Source organism: Canis lupus, chromosome X (genome assembly GCF_048164855.1).
Source record: "Canis lupus baileyi chromosome X, mCanLup2.hap1, whole genome shotgun sequence".
In the NCBI taxonomy this organism is placed as follows: Eukaryota; Metazoa; Chordata; class Mammalia; order Carnivora; family Canidae; genus Canis; species Canis lupus.
In genome coordinates, this window is record NC_132876.1 from 91,705,635 (window position 1) to 91,730,157 (window position 24,523).

Consider the following 24,523-nt stretch of genomic DNA (forward strand, 5'->3'; position numbering starts at 1 on the left):
ACGGTGGGTAAGTACTGATCTCAATTCTGAAGAGGGAACTCAGGCTCAGAAACACTTATGTGACTTGCCTAAGGTTATACAGTAAATGTCCAAATCAAGACTTCACATGGGACTGATTTTTAATCCCCTACAGTAAAAGGTAATAGTTAAAAGGATACCAAGTGACTGATACAGTTTAAAATATGAAACAGAAATTGAGAAATCCTCAAAAGTTTCATCAGAAATAGAGAATGAGCATAAGTAGTGATGAGGATATGCAGGTAACATTTACCACCCGAACTCATATTATCAAGCTTTAGGTTCCTTTTCATTTTTTAAAAATTTATTTGAAAGAGAGAGAGAGCGTGCATGTGAACAAGTGGGGGGGAAGGGCAGAGGGAGAAGCAGACTCCCCACTGAGCAGGGAGCCCAATGCAGGGGCTCCATCCAAGAATCCCGGGATCATGACCCAAGCTGAAGGCAGACACTCAACCAACTGAGCTACCAGGCACCCCTAGGTCCCTTTTCAATGCAATAGGGTCTGCCTTTGGGAAGTCCTGAAACAATCTTTGGAAATCATAAATTCTCAAATAATCTTTGTGGAATGATTAGAATAATTAACTGACTCAGGAATTCTATATATCACCATGATGATGTTTGGAGAATGGGACCTAAAGTGCAGAAGTAACTTCATTTCACTAAGAAGAAAGAATTGGTAGTCTGAGGCAAGACTAAAGTCTATACTTCTAAGGAAAGGAAAATTAATTATTCAATAGGCACGGCAACTGGTGACCACCAGCACCCACTTTTAAACCTATTTGATCAATGGCAATTCACCTCACTCTAATTATCAATGACAACTCAACTTGCTTCAGGGAACATACTTCTGAAAGCCAATTATAATGACAGTCTCACACAATTCAAGGTCAACCAAGCAGCAGTAGATGCACTGCAGTCAACACACTTTTCACAGTCAATCAACAACAGCCTCATCACCCAAACGGTTCTAAGGCGAAGGTCAATCACTCATGCCTCTGTAACCAAAGCAACCCCTAAACATGACCACACTCCTCAAAAAGGTTAGAACTCTGCTTATAAACTTCTCTCTCCTACTTTGCTTTTTGTTTTATATATTGGATAATAGTCTCATCTTTTGACAGAGGGCAAGTCAGGACTCTTCTTAATGTCTAAGTGCAACTGTGAACAGAAAGAGTCACCCTGAGGAAAAGAAACTACTCCAGACTCCAAGAGTGCAGTTGGAGACCCTTGCCAAACACCAGTTCAGTGGGTAAGAAAAATACTAGATGGGCTACCTCTTGCTTGTGGAATCTTCTCAAACTAGCTTTATGGTACCACAGATCACATCACAGGAAAGCATTAATATTGTAAGAATTTATTCATAGCAAACTGCATCATGGACCACAGAATTACACCCCAGGAATCAGAATCATCTTGTGAATGGTTTTAAAAAATACATACCCAGGTTGCTATCCAGATCAATTAAAACTTCAGGAGAGAGGACCACACATGTTTTAAAAGTCCCTTAGTGACTCTGATGAGCATGCCTATAGTTAGAAAGGACTAGCAAGGTCTCCTAAGAGTGACAAGGACACTTTGATTTACTGAGACACTGGAAACCTAGCTTCAGACTTTGGAGCAAAGGAGAACAAATCAATAAGCCAACACTAAATATTCAATAGCTAGATATTCCCTAGCAATCTCCAGATCCAGGAGACTAAAGATGAACCAGGCCTGCTATTATATATTGAGTTCTCTTAGAATCAATGGTTCTCCATCCTACTTGAATCACCTGGGAGATAATTTAAAAGAAATACTGGTACCCAATTCCAGGCCAAATGAATCAGAATCTCTTAGGGTGGAGCCTAAGCATATATTTTAGGTTTCCTTAGGCAATTCTAATGGGCACACAGGGTTGAGAATCACTTATCTAGACTGCTCAATTAGTATCTGTACCTGACCCACCCCATCTACTAGTAAAAGACACCTGTAATTTCTGAAACAGATTATGAAAATGACCTAATGGGCTTACAGAAAGCACTAAAGAAAATCTTCCACAAAGGAACTATGATCCTTAGTTATACCACCAAACTAACATGTTTTCATGTTCAACTGATCAAATAGAAAACAAAGAAAACCCCTCTCCTATTTTTCCCCCTACATCCTTTTCTTTCAAGCCACTTGAATATTGGGGCTTTATACAAAAGAGGCCAAAAATATTGAGCCAATAATGAAAAGCCTTCTGTCATGGCAAGGGGGATAATAGCCAAAAAAAATTTTTTTTAAGTTTATTTTAGAGGTGGGGTTAAAGTCTTAAGCAGACTCCGTGCCGAGCGAGAAGCCTGACATAGAGCTTGATCTCACGACCCTGAGATCGCAACTTGAGCCAAAACCAAAAGTCAGACACTTAACTGACTGTGCCATCCATGCACCCCCAAAAAAGGAAATTTAAGAGTAGTAATCCAATGACCTTCTTGCCATGAGGAGATAACCCAAATCAGAAGCTGCTGTAATGGGAACAAAGGAGGAAAAGACATAAGAATATATTTTTACAGTGTGCTTCAAATTGGTTTAGCAGTGCATTAGTCACCCATGTCAAGGATTTAATACATTTAAACAAAGAAACGCAGTCAGATATGACTTTCAATTCTCAGCACCTTCTGAGGTGCTTGCTTAAAACAGTATATAATGCTGAACAGTCGATGAATCATAAGTAATGTAGCTCATGGTAGGGTCAAATCAAGAACTCCAGCTATAATTAAAATTGAGGAAAGTATTTCGTTCTAATTGGACAAAAATTCAGCTAGTTTCTAAGCAACTACTAGGTGGAAAAGACTTAATGTTCCCCAAATGCTATAAAAGGTAGTGCACATATCCTAACTACATATTACATATGGGAAGTAAAGTTGATTAAGAAAAGACTCTTAAGATTATAATGTATGAGTCCTATAATAAACACGAAGGGTTATCATTGTAGTAACAGAAAAACAGCAGAGCAATAACCCATTTAAAATCATACTTTGAACTCTGCTGCTTCCACATTAGATTAATACAGCAAGGTCTGAATTAGGTCAGAAGGCACATGGGCCTTCACCTGGTGGGAAGAAATTAGGAGAGCAGAAAAAGTAGCAACAACTTTCAGAGCTTCATTCTCATTTATCCAACTCTAGTCCCTGATAGCCATGTGACCTTAAAGAGGCTGTGCCTTGGTAAGCCTGTTCCAACCTAGAATACTCCCCTTGACATTCAAAAGCTTTTTATTTCTTTTTTAAAAGATTTTATTCATTTGAGAGAGAGAGAACAAGCATGAGTGGGGGGGGGGGCAGAGGGAGAGGGAGCAGCAGACTCCCTACTGACAAGGAGCCTGATATGGGGCTCAATCCTAGGACTCCAGGATTGACCTGAGCCAAGGGCAGACACTTAACCAAATGAGCTACCTGGGTGCCCCCAAAAGCTTTTTAAAAATTGAAAAGTAGATACCAATATCTACTAGAACAGCCCAACCATTGCCTTTTCAGATGCTCTAGTCAATCACTCACAAACAACTATGTATTTAATTAGTACCATGCAATGAAGAGATAGATACAAATATAAAGGACTTTCAGTTAAAGATGATGGATTGAACACATCCATTACCTTGGCTATCTCCCAAAACTCCACTGAAATGACACTAAGAGGATTTTTAAAACCCACAATAACAAAGAGAATGGAAGACAAGACAAATGCAATGACATTTTGGAAGCTGAGAAAAAGACAGATATTTCTCACAGCTGGCAGCTATGAGAAAATCCAAGAACAAAATATTTGCACACAAGCACACCTAAAAGGCAGCTTCATGCACACCTAGAACTGGGGATGAAAAGGGGCTAAAATAAAGAAGATCTGGTAAAAAAAAAATCTTTTTGAAAAGTAATTAGATCCCCTCCAACTTCTGTCTCTGGCCTTTCCTCATTCCAGCATAGGCTTAGATTTATTTTCTAGGAAGGGTGAAAAAGAGGGTCTCTGAACTGAGAAACAAAAGCACAGTGGACATAGATTCTATATTTCAAATAGGGACTTAACAAAGGTTTATATACTGCATGTGAAGACATCCAAATTCCTAAACTTTTTCATTCAGAGAGGCTTAGAAGATGCTTCTGTAGGAAATCTGACCAGATCAAAGAAAAAGAACTAAAGATATTGATCTTGGTTCCAAAACTCAATAGTCCAGTCAAATCACCCATCAATCAACAAACTCCCACTTCATATACTAGGAGCTTTCGATAAAGCTTTTTAGTGCTCTACTCTTAAACATGTACAGAACAAAGAGCAAAAGTTTACCAGAAACTGGAAGTCTGTAATATGCCAGAAAACAGAGAAATTTGAAGAAAACTATACGGAAGAAGCAAACTTAAAAAAATCATTAATATTGCCAGAGGGGTTATAAAAAGAGATTACATTTTTGAAACAAGATGCTAGGGAAAGGAATATTCAGATCTCAGAAAAGAGCTCTAGAAATCAACATATAAAACAAATGACAAATACAATAGCAGGCAAAATCAAGTGGGAGAGATGTTCCATAGAGTAGAGTCAAAAAGATGAAGAGGTAGGGGTGCCTGGCTGGCTCAGTTGGTGGAGCATTTGACTCTTGATCTTGGGGTCATGAGTTCAGGTCCTATGTTGGGTGTAGAGATGACTTAAAAATAAAATCTTAAATAAAAGTTGGAGAGGTAAAAACTAGGAAATAAAATTAGAGAATCTAAAAGGTACAGCTTTGAAAGAGAGAATAGGGAGAATGAAAGGATTCAAAACAACAATTCAAGAAAATTTCCCCAAACTAAAGGACCTCAGTTGCCAGATTGAAAGGATCTACAGGAAATAAATGAAAATAAACATACAACAAGACATATTCTGGTGAAACTTCAGAGTACCAACAGCAAGAGTTTCCAAAAGGTTTCAGAGAAGAAAAAGGAGAATTTAAGAAGAATGAGAATATCATGTGATTTTTCAACAGTAATAAGACCAAGAACACTGGGAGGAGGGGAGGAGACAACAACATCCTGAGGGTAAATGATTTACAAACTAGAATTCTATACTCAGCCAAACTATCAAATTAAGTGCAAGAGCAAAATAAGATTTTCACACCTTCAAGACCTCAAAATATTAACTTCCCATGCATCCTTTTCCAGAACGTTACTAGAAGATTTGCTCCACCAAAAGGAAAGAACAAATCAAGGAAGAAAAAAAAATAGGACATATAGGAAACTGAGGATCAAACATAAAAGGAGACTGGATTCTCCAGGATGATAATAAAGGGAGATTAACATGATGTTGGCTCTTTCAAAGGCCCAGAGAACACTAGCCCAGATTGAAGGTCAGAATGCTCTAGGAGAAATGTCTCCAATTGGAACTGATAGGATTCATGAAGTGTTTGAACTACTGAGTGAAGATACCCAGCTCTTGGGGAGAGTATGGGGATAAATTAGGGGGCAAACATGGAAAAGTAGCAAGCAAAAGATATAAAACAGGGCAATTTTTAACTACAGGGAAAACAAAAGGCTGTGCAAGTATTCATAATACACATACTAAATGGTTCAGCTGTGCATAGGCTTACCTGGTCACATTAATGTAATCACTGACTAGTGCCCTAACTGGAATGATATATGATAAAGATAAATGATATATTGGTATATACATATATATTCTATATACCCCAATATAGAAAGGACGTGAGTGTGAGAGAAAGGAGTGGGAGAGCTGAATCTTCATCTTCCCTAGTGGGAAGACAATATATAACACCTAATACCAGAAAGTTGAGAAGTAGTAGAACAAGTACATTACTTTAAAATGAAGGTAGGGATCCCTGGGTGGCGCAGCGGTTTAGCGCCTGTCTTTGGCCCAGGGCGTGATCCTGGAGACCCGGGATCGAATCCCACGTCGGGCTCCCGGTGCATGGAGCCTGCTTCTCCCTCTGCCTGTGTCTCTGTCTCTGCCTCTTCCTCTCTCTCTCTCTCTCTCTCTCATAAATAAATAAAAATTTTTTAAAAAGTTTTAAAAAAATAAAAATAAAAACTAAAAACTAAAAAATAAAATGAAGGTAAAATGCTAAAAGCAGGAGTTGGCAAAAGTTGGTAAACGTTCTATTGAGCTACCTGGCATATAAAAGCCATTTAATGAATGTTTATTGAATTACACTGATATGCAAAATAGTAAGTATAAACTTTAGTATGTGCCAAGATTCCAACACTTTGTAAAACACTGGGGAATGCTAAGATATTTTTCTCCTCTATTTAACCCAAGGACCTAAACTTTATGAATGACAAATGAAAAAAGAAAAACATTTTAACCATTATTCTCTTAAATCCTCCTCCAGAAAGGTTAGTGATGCTTACCAAATGAAAAAAAAAAAAAAGAATCACTCATATTTTGCCCTAAGAGAATTTGATAGCACTATTGATAAGCTAATCAGGTCATTGGATATTCAAAGAAGAAATCAAATCCAGTATATGCTGGAATGAAGTGAAGGATATTTCTCTTCATATATTATTTAGTGGTTTTCGATGTGGATTTATAACTCACATGAGTGTCTAAAACACATTAAAAATTACATATCAAAACTGAATTTACCTAAAAAGTGGTATATTTATAAAGTATCCTGCTTTTTGTTGAAATTATATCTGTCATGAAGAGATATTTTGCTTTGTATTAGGACAAAATAGATATCTTTTTTGATTCAAGTTTAAAACGTTAAATTCCAATTAAAATTTTAGGTACTAAAATGTCTGGCAAACTAGTTGATCTTTTATGATCTTTTACTATATTTTTATACATGGTAACTGAACTACCATTAGGATAAGCAGTTCTTTATAAAGTCCTCTATATCCCATGTTTGTATACATCAATGTCAGGAACACATTTAAATCACGGCAGGTAGACTGGAACAAGCAGTGTTTTTAGAAAGCCTCTCAATTAAGGTAAATTGAAATAAATGAGCCCAAGAGTAGTCAATAAAATTTCATTTATTCATTCATTAAGTAAATACTTCCTGGGTAACCTATTATGTGCCAGAAACGGTTTGCTAGTCTTTGAAGCACAGAATAACTTACTCCTAGATGTGTTTTTTCTTCCTCTTCTATAAATCTGAAAATGAAACATACAAATCAGGGAAAATAAAAGGATCCATTTACCTAGCATTCAGGTGAAGTCATTTACTGGAAGACAAATCATCTTAGCCATTTAGACACTAGTATATAGAGAAATACCTACCTTTTATCCCCTCAAAATGATTACAGTACACCGTAGAGATTGTTTTACTTCTCACTTGGGATTGTGTTGAGCATGCTCTGGCATGGTGGTTCCAAACATCAGTAACACAGTTTTGCAAAAGACTCTCTTTCTCTTCATAGGACTTACTGCTATGTAAATCTGATAGTATAGAGGTTGTAAGGACTGTTAACATTTTGAGCCAAATAATTCTTTGCTGCGAGGGCCTGTCCTGTGCTTTATAGGATGTTTAGCAGCACCTGTGGCCTCTATCCCCTAGATGCCAATATTGCTCCATCCCCAGCTGTGACCTAAAAGGTCGCCAGACATCGCCAAATGTCAAGGGATGGGTGGACAATAATGTCTCCTGTTGAGAAGCATTGCTTTAGAGGAACCTCAGAAGGGGAGAGTGATTGTAGACAGAAGAGGAGCCAGATAAAACAAAGATCTCTTCCATAGCATTAGACTTCTGCTTTAGTAAACACTCAGTTACATCTACCTCTTGATGCTACTGGTCTACCACCATTTTAAAGTCAAATGTCTTCTCGTCCTAAGTCTAAACTGAAGCAAGAGATGAGAGGTAGTCTTATTAAAACAATTTACAAAAAACACAAAGCAAACAATTCTGCCTAATATTCCCACCATATTCCATTTAAAAGAATACAAATTTATTTTTTAAAAGATTTTATTTATTTATTCATGAGAGACACAGAGAGAGAGAGAGAGAGGCAGAGACACAGGCAGAGGGAGAAGCAGGCTCCATGCAGGGAGCCCGATGTGGGACTCGATCCCGGGACTCCAGGATCACGCCCTGGGCTGAAGGTGGCACTATACTGCTGAGCCACCCAGGGATTCCCCCCAAGAACACCAATTTAAAGAACATTTTTGTTAATTACCTAATCTAACCCCAGAAGTTTTGACAGATATTGGAGTACCTACTATGTGCCAGACATAGTTCTGGGTTCTAGAAAAAGATAAAATTTCTCAACTGTATTTGCTGAATTGATAAATCATTCTAATAAACAGCATTTTCTTCATGATCATGGATTTGGCAAAAGATTCCTAGATAGGACACCAAAAACACAAGCAACAAAAGAAAAATCGGTAAACTGGACTTTATCAAAATAAACTTTGTACTTCAAAGGACACCATCAAGAAAGTGAAAGGGCAACAACACACAGTATAGAAGAAATATTTACAAATGATATATCCAATAAGAGCCTAGAATCAATAATATATAAAGTAGATTTGTGACTCAATGATAAATAACCCAAATAAAAAATGGACAAAGGATATGAATAGACATTTCTTCCAGAAAGATATACAAATGACCAAGAAGCACATAAAAAGATGCTTGACATCATTACTCATCAGGGAAATTCAACTCAAAACCACAATGAGATACCTATGAGGATGGCTAGAATCACAAAGTCAGATAATGACAAATGTTGGTGAAGATGAAAAGAAATCAGAACCCTCATACACTGCTGAGGGGAAAACAGTATGGCAGGTCCTCAAACAATTAAGCATAGAGTTATGATATGACCCAGCAATTCCCAGCAAAGAGAATTGAAAATAGATGTTCATACAAACATCTGTACGTGGATGTTTACAGTAGGGTTATTAACAATATCCAAAAGTAGAAACAACCCCAATGCCTATCAATGGACAAATGGATGAACGAAATGTGATCTAGTCATACAACAAACAGTTTTATTAGGAGATAAAAAGAAGGAACATGGAGGAATCCTGAAAATATTACATCAAGTTGAAGAGAGCATTCACAAAAGACCACATACTATATGATTTATATGAAATGTCCAGAATAGGGAAATGTACAGAGACAGAAGTTAGACTAGTGATTGCTTGGAGAGGGAAGGTGGGAGAATGATAACTAAATGGTATGGAGTTTCTTTTTCAGGTAATGAAAAGGTCCTAAAATTGACTGGGGTGATGGTTGCAGCTATCTGTGAATACACCAAAAACCACTGAATTGTACATTATTAAAAGGGTGAATTATATAGCACGTGAGTTATATTTTAATAAAGCTGTTAAAAAAAGCAACCAGCTTTTAAAGTACCGTGGGAAACAGGGCATTTGGACAACATTTTATTAATGAGGATGTCATATTTAAAATATTCTCAAATCTGGAGAGATCTCATTCTTTTCGTTGTGAAATGATTAACTGAATGCTATTTAAACTACTGAAAATGCTCCAGGTAAAATTTTAAGATTATAAAAAAAACTTTAAACACATGCATCACGAACTTCAGACGACATAAAATGCAGTGCTTGTTTATGATGTATTAGAGGGCATTAAGTAATTATATACACGGGGTGGGGGTGGGAAGTAAGCAAGCAGAGTTAAAGAGATCAGATGAAAAGCCTCAGTCTAGAGGACTCCCTTCTTCACCAGCCTGCAGTGATGCTGGAAGAACAACACTCCATATATACTGTAAATCTAATTTTTCAGGACGCTAAAAATAATCACCCATATGATTTACTCCAGTAACAAATAGGAAGTCAAGTAAATACTAAAGTGCCAAACACAGAGATTTAAGGAATTAAAAAAAAAAAAAAACTAAACCAGTTCCCAGGAATGGCTACTGGAAAGTTTCGGCAAAAATTTTCAACCTGTGTCGTTTTCAGACCAAATAAAGTCCATTTCTGTGTCTGCCTTATGTGATATACCGGTTAATCTAATCCTATCTCACTGCAGAGCCCTTGGAATGTCTGGTCCCCAGAGCCCACAGTTTCCCGACCTGAAGAATCACCAATGCCAGTGACAAGAAAATACCAGCGCGCGGGGGTGGGGGGGGGACGCATTAGAGATTTTTTTTTCATCCTTAATAAATCTCAGATCCTGCCTTTATCATTACAAACAGCCGGTTCGCCATCAACCCAAGTCTGGGTACCTCACACAGTACTGTGCCTGGTTTCGAGCCAAAACTAGGGCTAATTGGGGTTGGGGGGGGGTGACACAGAGAAAAAAAGCAAAGGCGGGATTAGCTTCTTCTACAGACCTCAGGTTTCAAAATGACTGCCTTGGAAAGGTGAAATGACCCAAATTATTGGGGAGGGGGCAGGGAGAGGCTGTAACAGACATTCATTCTCCTTCTGGGTGGTTGTGGCTTGGTGTGGAAAATGGGGAACTTGAGGAGGGAGGGGGTTCCTACATGAAAAGAGAAACAACAGGGAACGGGTCTTTAGGTGCCACCCACCCCTCCAAGTGAATCACTGCAGTGTCAGCCCTGCACTGATTCCACGAATTGCCAAACAGGATGAGGTAAGGCACAAGCCTTGCCCCCCCTCTCCTCCACCTACCCCCGCGCGCAGAAGGGCGCATCCCTCCGCGAGGTGCACCACGCAGCCCCCCGAGGCCTCAGCTGAGGGGTTGACGTCACCCTTCTGCATTGAGCTTCAAGGACTGGGAGCAGCACTGGTTAGATGGGAAGTAGAGTTGGGGCGCTATTGCTGTCACCAAGTGGCGGGGGTCCTCCCCCAGGACTCTGCGGATTAGGTTCATGCAATGACAGAAAGACCAGATAAAGACCGGAGAGGGGTGGGAAAAGGGTCATAAGACCCACCTCTCTGGTCGCCGAGGAAGCTCAAAGATGCCCCTAGTTTATGTAAGACCCTCTCTTCTCAGTGCGTCTCTGCGCGACGGCAGTTCCCTCTCCCCATCCGAGCGCTTGGGGGGCTCTGGTCGCCCTTGCCCAGCCAGGCAGGCACAGGGCTCCTGGTGCCTCCCTCTCGCAGCCCCGAGGGCTTGGGACTAACCAGGAATCTGGGATCAAACCCAGTGCTCCCGCGCCCTCTCCCAGCCAGGTTAGCTCCTGGAGGCACAGCGAACAGGCTGATATGGAAGGTCGGGGAGGGGTGTCCAGAGAGGGGAACGGACGAATAAACCCGCAACTTTCCCTAGAGGCTTGACCCTATCCCGCGAGCTTAAAAAAATAAATCAGTGTATTAAAACAAATTTGGGAAATGTCGACAACCTGCAGTCACCGCCACCACGCAGCCCCTTGCAGCCTGCGCCGGGCGGGGTCCAGGGTCCGAGCAGCCCCAAGCTTGCACCTCGCCATCCTGCAGCCCCAGCCCAGCCCCCTGAGCCTATCTCCTTAAGGAGGGGACCGGGATGAGATTTTTGGTTTGGGTTTTTTCCCACTCTTCCTTTTCCCCGAGCATCACTAAAAGGATTGACAGCCGGAGGCCCGGCCACCCGCCCAGCGTGGCCACTCACCCAGAAGACGAAGGAGTAGATGATGAGGAGGGTTTTGAGACAGGTTATCACAGGTTTGGTCTCCATTCTCCTCGATGCCATACTACAGAGCTCCGGCGGCGGCGGCGGCGGCGGCGGGCGGCGGGCGGGCGCGCGGGAGGGGGGAGGAGGCGGGGCGGGGCGGGGCGGGGGCGCGTGCAGCGAGAGGCCCCGTGCGCGCGCAGACGAGCCCGTGCGCCTGCGTGAGCGCGCACTCCGCGGGGCTCCGATTTAAGGAGTCGGGCGGCCAGCGACTGCGCATGCTGAGAAGGCCGCCCGCGCAGGCAAGCCCGCGCAGGCTCAGGTCCCCAGGCGCAGAGCCGGGCTGGGCCGCGAGGAGGGAATGGAAGAGCCTGGGGCGGGGTCGGAGGTCAGCGCCAGCCCTTCCAGGCAGCCGACGCACGTAAGTTTCTGCTTGATGCACCGTAGGGCTTTACGTTTCTAGGCCTTTCTGTACCTGGCGACACGAGCTTTATTGATATCCCCGAAAAGCAGTCACGTTTCTGCATTTAGGCGCCCCACCAGGCCTTCTCAGATGGAAGTGGCCCAATAGTCGTGTCCTTGGAAGAGCAGGCCTTGTCTGTGCCAGAAACAGACTGTGACAGGTGGCCGGAGATACAGCCGGAGGGATGGTCAGGAACCTGGGAACTCAGACACCCCTAACCCTCGCCACCACAGAAATGCCATTTTTTAGAGGTCCTCACATTTTGAAATGATGCCCAATGACCAGTGTATGCGTGAAGGTACCATTCTTCCTGCACATAAAATGTTTAGCAGATAACAGAAAAAAATTGTTTAAAGAGCCTGAGAACCATATTTTCCCACCCTAACAAGTTCAAACCACCTCACACCCAGGCAAGACAGAGTTGTATCAAGGTCAAAAAATAATGTTCAAAAACAATTCAGAAGTTCCTCAAGCTAAACATTAGAGATGCCATATGACCCAGCAGTTCTCCTAGATATATACCCAAGAGATTTGAAAACATGTACGTGAAAAGCTATAAACATGAATGTTTACAGCATTATCATAGCCCAAAAGCAGGAACAACTTTAATGTTCATCAGTTATACATGGATAGACATAGTAAATCCATATGGTGGAAAATTATTTGGCCACAAAAAGGAATGAAGTACTTATACATGCTATATGTATGAACCTTGAAAATCTGCTAAGTGAAATAAGCTAGACACAAAAGACCAGTGTTGAATGATCCACGTATAGGCAAAGTCCGGAATAGACAGATCCACAGAGACAAAAATAGAGGTTGCAGGGGAAGTGGTGGCAGGAATAAGGAGTGACTGTTAATGAATAGGGGTGGTTTTTTTTTTTTTTTGAGTGACAAATTTGATAGTGGTGATGGTTGCACAATTTTGTGAACATACTAAAAACCACTGAATGGCACACTTTAGAAGGGCGGCTTTTATGACATGTGAATTATATCCCAATAAAAGAATTATGTACACTCCACCCAGATTTCCTGTGGCTGGCTTGTAGAGGAACATACAGTACAGATTCTGTGGGAGATTTACCTTGATTCCTGAGAGATTCTGCAGTCAAAACAGCAACACTATCATAGGCTAACTCTATCGTGGATGATGTTAAGGACATCTTCTGAGAAAGAATAAAAAACCGGTCAATAGGCTTAAAGAAAGCCTGCCAAGGTCAGTTGTTGCAGGAGTAATTATTACCTCCAGTAAGTTTAACATGGTCCCAGGTCAGTGAGGTCATTGTATAAACAGGACACAAACAGGAGGAAGAGGAGAACCTGCTTAAGGAAATGATCAGCCATAACAAAAGAATATGTGGACATAGAGGGGAGTGGAGAGGAATATGGGTGCAGGTGAAAAAAAAGATTAGGAACAGATTGGCAAGGTTTCTGTTATAAAGGAAGTTCCTGCACAATTATTCTCAATGCTGGTTACTCATTTGGATCACCTGGAGAGCTTATATAAAAAAGCAAAACCTATGACTGCCTATGCCCCATCTCTGGTAGCCTGAATTATTTGGTCTCAGCAGTTTCTAAGTTCTTCAGGTGGTCCTAATAGGAATCAAGAGTTGGGGAATGTTGTCTCTATTGCAATGAGCTTAAGCCCAACTTCAGAAAGGAGCTTTCTCCTACATTTTTATAGTACCTAGGCAGTAGCAGGAAAAGAATACTGAATACTTCAAACCCAGTATGCTGGGTTTAGCCTCAATAGGTCTTGCTTAGCCTCAATAGGTCTTGCCCATGCATAATAACTCTGTAAAGGAGTCAGAAATCTCAATTTTCAACCTAACCTATGATACTGCTGAGTATCATAGATAATTTGATGAGTTAACACATGATCTTCACAGATGGTGCCCATCAGCTCAACTATTTTACAGTTTGGAGCTTTCTGAGGATTAGGTCCAGATTCTTGAAAACTTGGACTGTTCTAGCAAAAAACGATTATTTAAATGTAAAGGTAAATGAATATTCAATAACATAATTCATGGGTAAATTAGCAGAGCTCATCGCTAAATCCTTGTTATTCAGATTGTGGTCTGGGTGATTTCATAGGGCGACAAACCATTCCAGTTTTTCCAGGACTGAGGGGTTTCCTTGCACTCTGGATTTTCATTGCCAAAGCCAGGAAAGTCATTGGCAAACCAGAACAAGTCGGTCACCCTATCCTTGAAGCAGCATCCACTGGGAGAGCTTATTGAAAATGCAGAACCTCAGGCCCCACTCTGAGCCCATGTTAACAAGATCTCTAGGGTATTCACATGCACAGTAATGACCTTCAGTACCTGAGAAAGTGATCCTACTTGGAAATAGGGTTGTTGCAGATGCAAGTATTTAAGCTGCAATGAGGTCATACTGGAGGAAGGTGGACCCTTAATGCAGTATGGTGGGTGTCCTTAAAAGAAGAGACATGAGGAGGGTCCATGTGAAGGCACAGAGACACATGGGGGGAAGGCACGTGGCCAGAGTGACACAACTGCAAGCAAGCCGAGGAATACCAAAGAACTGAAAAGGCAAGAAACAAATACGGTCTCGGAGGGGCCGTGGCACTGCTGACGCTTTAATTTCAGACTTCTGGCCTCCAGAACTGTGAGAGAATAAATGTCATGTAAGCCACACATTTTGTGTGACTTTGTTAGAGCAGCCACAGGAGACCAATAACATGCCTAAGATTCACTGATGTACAGTTGCTCCAGATATAATCACAGCGACCAACCATGTCACCCAGCAGTTCCACTGCCAGGTATATGACCAAAAGAATGGCAAACAGGTGTACAAACAAAAACTTGTATGTGAATGTTCACAGCAGCACCAGTCACAGTAGCTGAATGGTGGAAGCAGCCTAAATGTCTACCAGCTGCCAAACAGATCCACAATATGTGGTCTCTCCATACAATGGAATATTATTCAATCATAAAAAGGAATGAAGTGCTGACACCTGCTACAACACAGATGAATCTTGAAAACCTACTAAGTGAAAGAAGCCAGATACACAACCCACATATTATATTATTACATTTGTATGAACCATCCAGAACAGGCAAGTCCATCGAGATAGGAAGCAGATGAGTGGTTACCTGGGGCTGCAGGAATGGGTAGTGGGAAATGACTACTTAGTAGTTCCAGGGTTTTCTCTTGAGATGGTGAAAAAGTTTTGGAGCTAGACCGTGGTGATTGTTGTACAACATTGTTAATGTACTTAATGCCACTGAATTGTACACTTTAAAATGGCTAAAATTGTAAACTTTGTGAGTATTTTATCACACAAATACAACAACCACAGCAAGTCTAGAGGCCCTGGGGCCTGAAGAAATTCTGCATTTGGGGAGCTGGCAAAGTCATCAAGGCTCAATAGCAGAGGCAAAGATGGTATACAGGAGGCAGGACAGAGGTCAGCCCTTCCAGGTTCTATTAGCTGATAATAAGAATTTTAATACTTTGCCTAAAATAAGGGAAGCTTTGGATTTTTATTTGCCTTAAATTCAGCAGTACTTCCAGGAGAACTGGACTGCCACCAAAGCACCTACCTGGTCCCTGCTACCAACGCCCCCTCAATCTGTTGTTCACACAGCCACCAGCATAATCTTTTTCAAACACAACCATATCATGTCACTCTCTTGTATAAAACCCTCCAGTGGCTTCCCATCATTGTACAATGAATTAAATTTCAACCCTCTACCCTGACTTTGCAAGCATTCAGGAGCTAGCTCTGACATCTTCCATTATTCTCCCTTTACCACTGCACTTTAGCTGCTCTGGCCTCCTTTCTGTTCTTTAGTCAGACTTCCTTCCACCTGAAAGCCTTCACCCTGGCTGGTCCTATCATTAGAATGCTTACTCCCTTCCTTCCTGCCATTCAGATCTCAGTATAGTTGTCACCTCAGAAAGACCCATTTCAGACGAAAATAGTCACCCAGTCCAAAATAGCCACGCAGTACCTATCTGCTCTAATTGCCTACATTACACTCAGCTACCATTTTCTTATTCGTGTTTTTGTTTTGTTGTCTGCCTCTCCTGCCAAGCTCCCCATGGCAGGTGTTTTTGTCTAGTGTATTCACTGTCATATCCCCCACCACCTAGATGCAGCAGCAACTCAGAAAATGTTGACCAAATGGATGGTACATAGTTGTCCCCCAATAGATGATTGCTGACTCATTGAAGAAGGGTGGACCTTGCAGTATGAATAAGATAATGGTGTTGTTTGGGGAAAGGAGAAGGATATCATTATAGGCCAGGGCGCAGCATGAACAAAAGCAGAATGCTTCCTGCGGAGAGTGGTGAGGTGCACCAGAGGAACTAGAGTAGGACAGGTTGCAGAAATGCAAGGCTGTGATGGAGGAGGGCCTTGCTAAGGCCAAGTTACTCTTGCATAGGCAGTAGAGAGCAGTGAAGAGCCTCTCAGTAAGAGTGACATGATCTGACCTGTGTTTCAGGGAAGTAATTTTGGGGTTATGAGGTAACTGCAATCACCTTCCTGGCAGTTGATGAAGGCTGGACCTCATGTAGTGGCAGTGAGGCTGGAGGAGGTGAAAGAGCAGCACATCTCAACTCAGGCTGCATAAAAATCCACTGGACAGCTTGTAGACTCGCAGATGCCTAGATTCCATCCCCTAGAGATTCTGACTGACTCAGTCTCTGGTGGAGCCACAGGAATCAGTATTTTGTAAAAGCTCCACAGATGCTTTAGCTGGGATTGAAAGCCCTAGGGCAGATAAACTGTTTAGAAATCGAATAGACAAGAGGCACCTAGGTGGCTCTGTTGGTCCAGTATCCAACTCTTGATTTCGACTCAGGTCCGGATTTCAGGGTCATGAAATATAGACCTGTGTCAGACTCCACATTAAAGCCTGCTTAAGATTCTCTCCCTCCCTCTTCTTCTATCCCTCTCTCCGTACCTCTCCCTCTCTGGAAAAAAAAGGGGGGGTGTCAGCCCTCAGGACTGAGTGAATTTGGGTAATGAAGGAAAAGGAGGAACTGAATATGACTTTTAGTTGGCATAAACTTGTAGGGCAGTTTCTAAAATGCATAATCCCAAAATACAGTCCATCCAAGCAAGAGACTGCTTTATAGTTACTACAAAGTATGTGTATGAAGAACTTTTTAGTCCCAAAGGGAATTTTTTTTTCTGATAAGAAAGAAGTCATAGGAAAATATGCAATATGACCTCAACTATGTAAGAATATATAGAGAAAAAATTAGAAGAAGATGTGTATAAAATTGAGACACCTGACTGGCTCAGTAGGTAGAGCAAGTGACTCTTGATCTTGCGGTTGGGAGTTCAAGCCCCACCTTGGGCACAAGATTACATTTTTAAAATGTGTATAAAATTTTCACACTGGTACCTCTGGGTGGTGAGGTTATAAATGATTTTCTTTTCTTTTTTAATATTTACTATCTTTCCTAGAATTTTGAAATGATCAGATCTCACATTTTTAATGGAAAAGGAAAATATTTATAATGGAAGCCCTCTCAAAAGATTAAAACACTAAAGTTGTAGGACTTGATAAGGGGGGAAGAATCTTGAACTGTTTGAAAACTTGCTTAGATGAAATTTGTATGTGTATTCATCTAAATTTCTATATTTATTCATATATCTGTGTGTTTCCAGGGTCCCTACCTGAACACAAAGATGACTTTTACTCTGAGTATCAGAAACATCTGCAGGAGTGACACTGCACCTGCCGAAGGTATGTTTGTAAAAGCCACTCAGGAAAGCACTCAACCAAAGAGAGGAGAGAACTGAACTCTGCAAATTTGATTTAAGTAGGCTTCATCAGCATCAGAGGTTTAGGTTTGTTTTGAGGACAGCTCCATAGGACATGGATGAGGATGTAGAATGAATGATGCCTTTTCCTCATATGGATTTACCCCTGAGCCTTGGGAAAAGCATGTGTTAAAAAAAAAACTAAATGAGAAAAAATTTCATAAAGATACTGGGAGCACAAAGTTTTGTAGCCAATATAGCCTGCTGAACAAAATATTAACAGGGACAAAGGGTACTGTTCTCATTTCAACAGACTGGCAGTTGAGTGTCTCAGAACATGGGGTGGGAACACATTCAGACAACTTCCTCAAACAGCACAAGCTAAAATGAAGGAAAAGGCCAATGCCACTTATTGACAGGATTATATTTGTGAGACTCCAGTAGCAGCAGTAGGTAATAGGTAGGAAGACTGGGTTTATAAATTCAAGCGCTGCCTCCTTTTACATTTGGGGACTTCCTGAATATGTTGGGAGGAATTTGAGAGGGATTGAAGTTCTTCAGTTTTAGAGGGTTTTTTTGTTTTGTTTTGGTTTGGTTTGGTTTGGTTTGTTTTTTTTTTTTTTTTTGACTGAGCAATTGCTTCCCTAGGATTTTGCCCTACAAAAATAAATAGGTGCACAAAATACACTATAAGGTTACTAATTGCAAAATTCATGATTGGAAGAGTAAAAAATGGAAACAACACAAATACTTATAAATAGTATCTTGCCAGTTATTTATTCGACATAAATAGTATCTTGCCAGTCATTTATTCGACAAAGTTTTTGAGTATCTGCTATTTACCAGGCACTTTTCTAAGCGCTGGGGATAACTGTGACCAAACCAAACCAAGTCCCTGTCCTCAGGGAGTGTGCACTCTACTGGGGAAGATGAACCATAAAAATTTTAGACGTGTACTGAGGGGGGCACTTGACGGGATGAGCACTAGGTGTTGTACTATATGTTGGCAAGTCGAACTCCAATAAAAAATATATATATATATTTGGTGAATATGAAAACAATAGAATTGATAAAGAAAAAAGAAAAAATTTTTTAGCCTATCTATACTATAGAATTCCATGATAGAGGTTTTTAATATTAGATACATTTAGCTGTATTAAAACAAAAGGTCCTTCAAGATATAATACATAATATATAATTTTTTACTTATAAAAGCAAGTTATAGGAGAGAATTATAATCCTGTATAAATATAAGAATAAAATGTAGTAGAATGTTCATATGAAAAAATCAGGAGGAAAATACATGACAATCTTTGAGCAGTGAGTTGTATTATGATGGAATTTCAGCAATGCAAATGCTCATTTGATTTCTTTACAAGCAATATTACATTTATAGTAAAAAATAAATTATTAAAAAGAAACACTGTGTATAGAGGATAAACCCTAGAAATGCTTTTTGAAAAATTATTATTGGGATCTCTTATTTATCCTGCAGCAATTGGATATAGGGAAATGCAGATAAAACTTTTGTGTATTTGGTATACAATACAAAAATGTATAAATGTGACTTAACAATAATCCCTTCAGATCTCAACAAAATGGCAATACATAGTACATCTTCTTTATCCATTTATCTATGGATGGACACTTGGGTTGCTTCCATATATTAGCTATTGTAAATACCGCAATAAACAGGGGTGCATGTATCTATTCGAATTAATGTTTTCATTTTCTTTAGGTAAATGTTCAGTATTGGAATTACTGGATTATATGGTAATTCTGTTTCTAATTTTGGGGGAACCTCTATACTATTTTCCACAGTGGCTGCACCAATTTGCATTCCCACCAAGAGTGCACAGGCATTCCTTTTTCTCCACATCCTCGCTCAAACTTGTTGTATCTTTTTGATATTAGCCGTTTAGACTGGTATGAGGTAATATAGCTCATTGTAGTTTTGATTTGCATTTCCCTGATGATGAGTGATGTTGAGCATTTTTTCATGCATATGTTGGCCATTTGTATGTCTTCCTTGTAATAATGTTTATTCAGATCCTCCCTTTTTTAACTGGATTATTTGGTTTTTTGGTGGTGAGTCGTAGATGTTCTTTTTGTATTTTGGATATTAATCCCTTATCAGATATATCATTTGGAAATATCTTCTCCCACTTAGTAGGGGAGAAGAAACTTCTCCCTTTTCATTTTGTTGTTTACTTCACCGTGCAAAAGCTTTTTATTTTGGTATAGTCCTAGTAGTCCATTTTTGCTTTTGTTTCCCTTGCCTGAGGAGACAGATCTAGAAAAATGTTGCTAAGACCAATGTTAAAGACATTATTGTCTATGTTTTCTTTTATGAGTTTTATGGTTTCGGATCTCACATTTAGGCATTTAATGCATTCTGAGTTTATTTTTGTGTATGGTGTAAGAAATTGGTCCAGTTTCATTCTTTTGCATATAGCTGTCCAGTTTTCCCAACACCATTTATTGAAGAGAATGTCTTTCTCCCACTGTATATTTTTGCCTCCTTATTTTGCCTCCCAGAAATAGATATATCTATGAACATATAGATGTGGGTTTACTTCTGTCATCTCTATTGTTCTGTTGTTCTATGTGTCTATTTTTGTGCCAGTACCATAGTGTTTTATTATAGCTTTGTAGTATATCTTGAAATCTAGAATTGATACCTCCAGCTTTGTTGTTCTTCCTCAAGACCATTTTGGCTATTTGGGTTTTTTTGTGGTTCTATATACATTTTAGGGTCATTTGTTCTATTTCTGTGAAAAACTGCTATTGATATTTTAATAGGGATTGCATTGAATCTGTAGATTGCTTTTGGTAGTATGGACATTTTGACAACATTAATTCTTCCAATCCATGAGCATGATATATCTTTCCATTTCTTTATATCAATTTCAGTTTCTTTCATCAGTGTCTCATAGTTTTTAGAACACAGCTTTTTCACCATCTTGGTTAAGCTTATTCCTGGGTATTTTATTCTTTTTGTTGAAACTGTAAATGGAATTGCTTTCTTAATTTCTCTTTCTGCTACTTTATTATTAGTGTATAGAAATGCAACAAATTTCTGGGGTACCTGGGTGGTTCAGTTGGTTAAGCATCTGCCTTTAGCTAAAGTCATGATCCCAAAGTCTGGGATTGAGCCCAGTGTTGGGCACCCTGCTGAGCAGGGAGTCTGCTTCTCCCTCTGCCCCTCCCCCTACTCGTGCGCTCTCTCTTTCTCTCTTTCTCTCTCACTCTCAAATAAATAAAATCTTTGAAAAAAAGAGAAGTACAACAGATTTCTGGATATTGATTTATATTGAAACTTCTGCATATTAATTTGTATACTGAATTTATTCTAATAGTTTTTTGGTGGAGTCTAGGTTTTTCTATCTTATCTGCAAATAGTGGCAATTTTACTTCTTCCTTACCAATTTGAATGCTTTTTATTTCTTTTTCTTGCCTGATTGCTGTGACTAGGAATTCCAGTATTATGTTGAATAAAAGTGGTGATAGTGGACATCCTTGTTTTGTTCCTAATCTTAGAGGAAAAGCTCTCAGTTTTTTCATCATTCTGTATGATGCTAGCTGTGGGTTTTTCATATGTGGCTTTCATAAGTTGAGATATGCTCCTTGTAAACCCACTTTTTTGAGGGTTTTTATCATGAATGGATGTTGAATTTTGACAAATGCTTTATCTGAATCTATTGAGATGATCATATGATTTTTATCCTTCATTTAGTTAATGTGGTGTTCACATTGATTTGCAGATATTGAATCATTTTTGCATCCCTGGAATAAATTCCACTTGATTGTAGGAAATGATCCTTTTAATGTATTGTTGAATACAGGGTACTAATATTTTGTTGAGGATTTTTGTATCTGTGTTCATCAGGGATATTGGCCTGTAGTTTTCTTTTTTCGTATTGTCTTTGGTTTTGGTATCAGGGTAATGCTGGCCTCATAGAATGTTTTCTATTTTGTGGAGTAGTTTGAGGAGAATTGGTAGTATCTCTTTTTTTAAATGTTTTGAGAATTCGCCTGTGAATCCATCTGGTCTCAGAACTATGCTTGTTGGGAGTTTTTTGGTTACTGATTCAATTTCACTGCTAGAAATTGATCTCTTCAGATTTTCTACTTCTTTCTGATTTAGTTTTCAAATATTTTATGGTTCTGGGAATTTATCCCTTCCTTCTAGGTTGTCCAATGTGTTGGCATATAATTTTTCCTACTAGTTTCTTATAATCCTTTGTATTTCTGTGGTATCAGTTGTTCTCCTCTTTCATTTCTGATTTTATTTATTTTGGTCTTCTCTCTTTTTCTTGACAGATCTGGTTAAAGGTTTATCAATTCTGTTTATCTCTTCAGAGAACCAGCTCTTTGTTTCATTGATTTTTTTAATTTTTATTTTTTAGTCCCTATTTCATTTATTTCCGCTCTGATCTTTGTTCCTGTCTTCCTTCTACTAATTTTGGCTTTATTCTCCTTATTCTAGTTCCTTTCGGTGTAAGGTTACATTGTTTGAGATTTTTCTTGTTTCTTGAGTTAAGCCTGTATTGCTATAAATGTCCCTTTTAGAAATGCTTTCGCTGCATGCCAAAGATTTTAGACTGTTGTACACATTTTCATTTGTCTCCATGTATTTTTTTAAAGATTTTTTATTTATTCAAGAGTGACACAGAGGGAGAGAGAGAGAGGCAGACACACAGGCAGAGACTATTTTTTTTATTTCCTCTTTGATTTCTTCATTGACCCATTGGTTGCTTAGTGGCATGTTGTTCAGCCTCCTCATATTTGTGTTTTTTCCAGTTTTTTTCTTGTAATTAATTTCTAGTTTCATACTATTGCAGTTGGAAAAAATGCATGACATGATCTCAATCTTAAACTTATTGAGACTTGTTCTGTGACCTAACATGTGATCTGTCCTGGAGAATGTTTCATGTGCACTTTTAATGGCATTAGTAAGGTTATGGACTCCTAGGTTTCTATTCAGTGGCAGCAGCACTTCAAAAAGAGGCAGCAGTAGTACCTTTCACAGGTCAGCATCGAGTGTGAGTTTCTGGCCTCCAGCCAAAGAGTAGTAGCAGCTTCCTGGTCTCTAGGTAAGACATCCTGTGATCACTTGTTTGTAAAATTGGACAGAATTCTTTATCTCCCTAATTCTGTGCCCTTTTGCCATGTGATTTTGAAGTTCTTTCCATAAAAACTAGAATCTATTTATCCACTCTTTGAATCTGGGCTGGCCTTGTTCCTTTCCTTGAACAATAGAATGCAGAAAAAAATGGCATTATGATAGTCACAAGCCTAGGCCCCTGGGTAACTCACAGGCTTTTGCTCACTCTCTGGAGCCTCAGGACTGCTAATGGAATAAGTCCATGCTGGCCTGCTAGAGAATGAGAAACCATATGTGTCAGAATCTAGCCAGCCCTCCTGCCCCAGATGACATCTCAAAACTGTAAGGGAGCCCAGTCAAGGTCAGCAAAGCCAATTTACAACCAACCACAGATGTATAAGGGACCTCAACTGAGACCAGAGAATGGCCAAGATGTGTACAGCCTAAATTGCTGACCACAGAATTTTTTCTTAAATAACTCTGGTTTTACACCTATAAGTTTGCAGTGGTTTGTTACATAGTAATAGCTAGCTAATACACACCTTTTTCCTTTTTTTTAGAACTTTTTATAATTTTGTAGCAAATCACAAGCATTAAGTTGTTTCCACACTAAACATATAGAATATTATTACAAATGCTCCATGTCTATAGGATGGAATTCTATGCAGCCATCAAATTAATGTTGTAGAAGACTTTGATACAGGAAATTCCCATAGTATGTTTTCAGTGACAAAAAATGAAATTATATATATAGTATGCATATTGGGAGACACACAGACACAGTGATAATTATACCTCATGATCTGATATCTTTTCATTTTGTAATTTTTTCTTTTATTTTTTACATTTTCTGCTTTTACTATATGTTCTGTGAAAGCAAATATTTCTTTTATATTTAGAAAAAATTTAAGTTATTAATTTTTCAAGACATCTAGATTGATAATTTCACTTTGGGGAGCCAATGATACCTTCTGTAACTCCCTCTTTAGCTGTATATTCAAAATGAATTTTTTCTGTTTTCAAAGAAATAGCTGATAAGAAACCAGTGTCTTACCCCTGCTAACAGCATTCCAAGCTAGGTTGCAGTCACTCCTGTTGCCCTGTAATCCATAATCATGCAGTAGCATCTGAAGTGGGACATAAACCATTTTTTTCCTTTTGTCCTCTTCCTAAATACTGAGTCACCTTACCACACAGCAGCTGACGAAACATCCTCCTGACACGTATCCCCTATACATGTCCAGCTTTAGGTAATTTACTCAGCAGATATATGAATCTTTGGTTACTGATAATCTTTTATTAAAAGAATTTCATGCTTTTATGCTGACTCCAATAGCTGTGATAAATACTGTGTTCCTGTGACATAAAAGATATAATTGATAGAGACATGTTTCAGAAGAATTCAGCCAAAAAGATAATAGTTGCAGGTATCCCGGTTCTGTGCAGTTTTTTAAACCATTTATAGCCATTTATTTATTTTTAAAAAATTATTTCTCAAATAATTGAGAGAGAGAGCACAGAAGAGAGCACTAGCAGGTGTGGGGAAGGAGCAGAAGGTGAGGGAGAAGCAGAGGCCCCACTGAGCAGGGAGCCCCACAAGGCCTTGATCGCAGGACCTGGGATCATGACCTAAGCCAAAGGCAGATGCTTAACCAACTGAGCCACCCCGATGCCCCCATTTTTAGTCAAATTTTTAAAAGATTTTATTTATTTATTCATGAGAGACAC

General features: G+C 39.5%; 2 protein-coding genes across 8 annotated transcripts in view; one reads left to right on the forward strand and one right to left on the reverse strand.

Annotated features, from left to right (window-relative positions):
* TSPAN7 (tetraspanin 7) overlaps window positions 1–11,636 on the reverse strand; it is a 128,410-nt gene extending 116,774 nt beyond the window's left edge. The window contains exon 1 of one of the 2 annotated variants that reach the window (XM_072815160.1): window positions 11,483–11,636. In XM_072815160.1, coding sequence (XP_072671261.1) covers window positions 11,483–11,563 — 81 coding nt within the window. In that variant the 5' untranslated portion in view covers window positions 11,564–11,636. The remainder of the gene's footprint in view (window positions 1–11,482) is intronic. The other variant, XM_072815161.1, reaches the window with a different exon arrangement.
* A 62-nt stretch (window positions 11,637–11,698) lies between these two features.
* The window catches only part of LOC140627163 (ferritin light chain-like), a 145,160-nt gene continuing 132,335 nt past the window's right edge, over window positions 11,699–24,523 (forward strand). For 2 of the 6 annotated variants that reach the window (XR_012026042.1, XR_012026040.1), the window contains exons 1-2: window positions 11,843–11,903; window positions 17,593–17,671. Coding sequence is in view for 1 of the 6 variants with exons in the window: in XM_072815162.1 (XP_072671263.1) it covers window positions 11,844–11,903; window positions 17,593–17,671 (139 nt within the window). In the remaining 5 variants the exon portion in view is untranslated. Of the gene's footprint in view, window positions 11,904–17,592; window positions 17,672–24,523 lie in introns of all 6 variants that reach the window. The other 4 variants (XM_072815162.1, XR_012026043.1, XR_012026041.1 and 1 more) reach the window with 4 other exon arrangements.